The 5,738-nt window shown below is 43.7% G+C and overlaps 1 protein-coding gene across 1 annotated transcript; it reads left to right on the top strand.

Moving 5' to 3' along the window:
* The first annotated feature begins 3,816 nt into the window (after positions 1 to 3,816).
* On the top strand, positions 3,817 to 4,908 carry Mageb3 (MAGE family member B3). Its single transcript, XM_046425324.1, has one exon. It carries the CDS (start codon positions 3,817 to 3,819, stop codon positions 4,906 to 4,908), a length of 1,092 nt encoding a protein of 363 aa, XP_046281280.1.
* Positions 4,909 to 5,738: the final 830 nt, after the last annotated feature.

Raw genomic sequence — 5,738 nt, 5'->3', positions numbered from 1 at the left:
ATTCTAAATTGGTGAGAGGCACAGAATCCACTATGCTGGTATACTGCTCTAGGATAGGGAATCCAGAGCCTACTGGAAATTGAAATGTCATTCTATTAGGTTACCACATATGTATACTGGCAAATTCTAATGGGGTTCTAGATTTGGAGTGGTGTATAAATAAGTGAAAATCAGAGTGTTTTATAGAAAAGAGTATGTTAGGAAAGACATTGATCATTGACAAAATTCTAAGTGCTTTGAAATGTACCCACACAGAGAGGACTCTTCCAAAAACACATTATATGTAATATTCACTAATGGTGATACACTGTACAAAATTTTCATTGCTAAGCGGTATTTGGTTTGATTACAATTTCTTTGTCTTGGAGTCTGGTAATTTGCTTAAGTTCACAGGGCCAGAAAGCAACAGAACTGGGACTAGGCTCCCAGTCCAGATTATTCTGTAGCTCCCACTGTTCATCCTACTCCTCTCTGCCTGTGGCAGACCTTGTGTCCTTTAATTTGTTTTCTTCCCAATACTCCCAAGTGTATCTATTCTCAGAGGGAATGTCCAGGGCACTGTGCAATATTTTTAACAATATTAATAAGAGTGAGCATTTCCTCACTTATTCTTAGGCCTGCCTAAGTTAATTGAGAGGATTCTGTGCCCAAAGAATTGGGTTAGCATACAAGGCCAGACCAATTAAAATATTACAATAAATGAAGGTTATGAATAAAAAAAGAGAAATAGATAATACACAGTGGCCATCCACAAATGCAAAGTTAAATAATCTCAAATTCAGGGATCTCACAACCATCCTGGGCAGCTCCTTACCATTAAGAAAGAAAATCAATTAAAACAGAAGTACTATAAGAAACACACACTGACTACTGAAAAGAAGGATACATCAGCATCATTGTTCTCTGACATCCCACCCCCTCCTCCTCTGGGTCCCCTGTCTTGCCTGGAAGGATCTCCATCTCACATCAGGCTTGAAACATAGACCTGTGATTTGCAGTAGGAACACTGTTCTAGAGTTTGCAGGGATGTGACACTTTCCAAGAAGCTTTCAATCTAAGAGACATGAGAAAACTGAATGAATACTGAGGAGACCACCATCCCCAAAATGCAGGACTTCATTCAGAGATCTGCCCAAACCTGACCTATAATGCCCCAGGAAGAACAGTCACACTAAGCGCCCTTCCTTTCACTCGTCATAGTGCTCAGCCACGTAAGAGCACTTGCCTAAGAAGAGGGACCTGAGTTTAGTAAAGGGAAGACCCTTGTGTTTGATAGCTATCAAGATAAGGACTCTGAATGGGAAATATTTGGGGGACAAGAATGGTGGTGTCTCATCAAACTCTCACTGTGCTGTCAACCCTCCCAGGATCCTAACATCACTAACCTAATGTACCCAACCCTAACTTCCACTGGGAGATGTCAGAAGGAAGGGAACTTAATCTGAACAGAGTTTATGTCAGGCAGGGTGGAGTCCCAGCACTGGTCAGGAGCAAGGTGAGGTTCTTGAGGAGAAAGAAAAGAACAGTAACCCCACAAATGCCCAGTCCTTGTACCTAACTGTCGAATACTCCAAGCAGAATGCTGAGGGTTGAGCTACACCCTGATTTCCTCCTGGAGTGCCTCAGGGAAGGGAATGCCTGAGCTCAGTTCTTCAAAGTGAGGAATCTTGGCCCTAACTGGAGTCAGGGTGAAGACCACCAGTGTTAATCAGAGAACCACTCTTGAAATGTGCCGGCCACCAACAACCCCAACAGTCTTTCCAGGACTGTGTAGCATATCTTGACTTCCACTAGATGAACTTAGGAGGATGAGGGCTATATTTGGAGGACTAGGGTAAGCAGAGGGAGGAATCCCAGAATCCAGAAGCCATTTCTAGTTTTAAGGCATCATTCAAAATAGCCACGTTGCTGTGCCCCTTTCTACCTAGAAGGTCTCAGAAAGCAGAGTACCAGGAGCTAATGGGTTAATGGTCCTTGAGGGGAAGAAGTGTTGGGCAAATGCAGTCTAGGTGAGTGCTGATGAGAGGACCTATTCCCAAAATGGGGATGCTCGCAGAACTCCGCTCCTGTTGTCATGGCTGTGAAACCCAGGTAAGAGGAGCCATGTGGGGCCTACCCAGATTTCCGCTGTAGAGCCTGAGGGAGGTGAAAATTTGTTTGGAGGCTGTGTGTCTCAAGCCAGAGGGGGAAATCCCAGGATATGCTGGCGAGCAGTGTGAGGAGCTAAGGACCATAGATTATAGAACAATGTGGTTCCTTAGCAACTGCCCCTGCTGTTAGCCCTTGGAAATCCCAGGGAGCCGTTGGCAGGAAGTGGCTCATTCTCACTTCCGTTGCGAAGATGAGGGCCTCATTCTGAGAAGCGCAGTGTCCAGTAGGTGAAGCGTGAATTCCCCCAACTAGTCCTGCGTGAAGGTGAGGTCCCAGAATGTGGACTGAGGATGTCATTCCCCTCATGCTCTATGTGGTGTCCCCTGGGAAGCCTGATTAAAGCTCTCTTTTCTTTCTGAAAAGTGTCAGGGAGTAGATGGCCTGGATCTAAGAAGTAGCCTAGATTAACACGTGGAAGAGACGTGGGCCCTAACTGCAATAAAGTAGAGGGCCCTGAGTCTAATGATGGAATATCTCCCAAAACCAGGTGGCAACACAAAGCAATTTTACTGCGCTAGTTTCTATGGGGCTCCAGGCACGGACATTCACACATGGGGAACCCTGACTTTTCTGTCTTGGGCGCTATTCTGAGGCTGGAGGGTATCGATTACTGAAAGGAGGTGTCCCAACTCATACAGTAAGTCAAGGTCAGAGACTAGAGTGAGGACCAAGGGAAACAGCAACTCTAAAAATTGGGTTCTCATACATTCTTCCCCTTCTCTTATCTGTGGAATTCCCAGAAAATTTATCAGGGTATGTCATCCCCTTTTCACCTTGAGAGTCTCAAGAAGGTTAAAGTAGTTTTATGCTCCAATTGTGCCAAGAAAGGAGTTCCAGAGCCTTATAGGAGTCAGAGTGAGAGGTCTAATTGAGGACTGGTGTTATCACTCCTCTCCCCAAAACAGGAGACAATGGAGAGGGCCCATAAATGAACCCCTACACTTGTAGTCTCAAGGATCCCAGGCAAGGATGTCAGGTGTATGTGAGCTTTCCTTTCTTTTTCATAGTAGTAGCTTGATGAGGGCACTTGTCTGAGGGGAGGAGCATCAGATCAGCAAGGATTAGATGTCCCGGTTCCTCCAAGAGCCACAGTGAATACCATGAATAAGGACCAAGGAACTCAATGAGCCCATATCAGAGTAGGCCTCCATGGAGCTCTTAGAACTGAGCACCCCCTGGCAAAAGTGGTGGGCTAAGGTACCCTTTCACTTCCTCTTAGTGGGTCCTAGGGAAAGGAAAACATTGGTTGGCAGTTGCAAAAATAAGTGCTGCACATGAAAGTGGGGGCAGGCACTGTTAATAGTTAATATGATGATCCTGAACGTGAACTGAGAGGATTCCCTACCCCAGAGTAGAAGGGCATCCACAAGAATTAGACCTGCCACTGCCACTTTCACTCACAATATTCATCCAGCAGGGCTAGAGGACTGCAATTTAAGACACACTTTAGTTATTTCTATAGGATTCACAGAGGACAGGCTGTTTTGAACAGGAGCTTTTGTGGGTTCCTAAATCAGTGCTTTCAAGGAAACCTGCCTTCTTCTTGCCAAAGAGGCATCTCCCTGCTGGAGTTACTTATGGTTTCTCATTCTCCCTCTCTTCCAGGTGCTCTCATCACTGCTGTCCTGCCTATACTTGTATCTGTTGTTTCTACATGGTATTATCATGCCTCGAAGTCAGAAGAGTAAGCGCTGTACTCAGGAGGAACACCACCAGGTCCAAGGTGAGATCCAGGATCTCCGGATGAATGCTCAGGCCAGTGAAACCAAGGAGAAAATAGCTCCTCCTTCATCTTCTCATTTAGGAGTTATTACCAGCAAAAATTCTGCTTCTAGGTCACAAAGTGCTCCCAAGGTGCCTGAGGAGCCCTCTTCCAGCACTATACCTGTAAGCATTTCTCCCTCAAGATCACCTGAAGGAGCCAACTGCAAAATTAAGAAAAAGCAACAGTCTTCCCAGTCCCCACCTTCTAGCATGCAGCCTCACAAAGACTCTCTAACCAAAACAACCAGCATTTTGGTGCAGTTCATGATGCACATGTACAAAATGAAAAGGCCCATTTTGAAAGTGGATATGCTGAAGATTATTAATAAAAAGCATAAGAATCACTTCCTTGAGATCCTCAGAAGAGCTTCTTTCAGCATAGAGGTGGTATTTGGTGTTGACTTAAAGAAAGTTTATTCTACGAAGAATGCCTATGTTCTTGTCAGCAAAATGAATCTCCCCAACAATAGGATAGTGAGCCGTGGAAGGGGATTTCCCAAGACTGGTCTTCTAATGAATCTCCTGGGTGTGATCTTCATGAAGGGAAACTGTGCCACTGAGGAGAATATCTGGGAATTTCTGAATAAGATGAGATTATATGCTGGGAAGAGACACTTCATTTTTGGGGAGCCCAAGAAACTCATCACCCAAGATTTAGTGAAGCTTCAATACCTGGAGTACCGGCAGGTACCTGATAGTGATCCTGCTCGCTATGAATTTCTATGGGGCCCAAGAGCCCATGCTGAAACAAGTAAGATGAAAGTCCTGGAGTTTTGGGCCAAGATCAATCATACAGAGCCCAGTGCCTTCCAGTCCTGGTATGATGAAGCTTTGAGAGATGAGGAAGAGAGAGCTCAAGCCATAGTTACACTCAGTGATAGCACCACCACAGCCAGTAATTGTTCCAGGGCCATGTCCCACAATTCCTCCCACATCTGTAAAGTTGAGACATATTCTTCAGTAACTAAAGAAGGAAATCATTGTCTCAAGTAATAGAGGGCTAGATATGACTGGAGGGAACACAGGGTATAATATCTTAGTGTTCCTGTTCTATATGGGTAATTTGGAGATTTTACTTGTATTATTGTTTTCAAATGTTCTTTTTATTTAATGTTATAATATAAATTTATGAATTATATTGATCACACTTTTTATTAGTCTTAAGAGTAAGAGTTTCATTACTTTGTAAAACAAACTAGTGATCTTATTTAGTGATCTGGTTCAAGAAAATATGGAATTGTAATAAACATTTATTTTACAATGTGAAGAAATTCAGCAGTAAAATATATGGAATGGGAAAATAAAGAGTTAAATGGTTAATATTTGGCTTCCTGAACATCTGTATTTTATAAAGTTAAAAGATAAATAACTGTGTACACCTGAATTATCCAAGAATATTGACTTAAATCATAATAAACTGGACCCTCATGTTCACAGACTCAATTATTTCCTGAATATCAATTGAGCATTTCCTCTTACAAAGCTCAGTGCTATTATTACTGATAGGACTAAGACAAAGAAAAACCTAATAACTGAGGCCAGGCGTGGTGGCGCATGCCTGTAATCCCAGCGGCTCCGGAGGCTGAGGCAGGAGGATCATGAGTTCAAAGCCAGCCTCAGCAACAGTGAGGCACTAACAACTCAGTGAGACCCTGTCTCTAAATAAAATAAAAAATATGGCAAGAGATGTGGCTTAGTGGTTGAGTGTCCCTGAGTCTAATACCCAATACCCACCCCCAATCTCAATGGTAGAAGACCAAGTAACTGACTTTACAATATAAGGTCCATTGTCTTGCATGCACAAAGCCCTGGGTTCAATCCCC

The sequence above is a fragment of the Marmota monax genome, unplaced genomic scaffold (genome assembly GCF_021218885.2).
Source record: "Marmota monax isolate L192 unplaced genomic scaffold, Marmota_monax_Labrador192_F-V1.1 WCK01_AAM20220418_F8-fsc00075, whole genome shotgun sequence".
Taxonomy (NCBI): Eukaryota; Metazoa; Chordata; class Mammalia; order Rodentia; family Sciuridae; genus Marmota; species Marmota monax.
The sequence above is the reverse complement of the archived record's forward strand: the minus strand, read 5'-3'. Positions and strand labels throughout refer to the sequence as shown.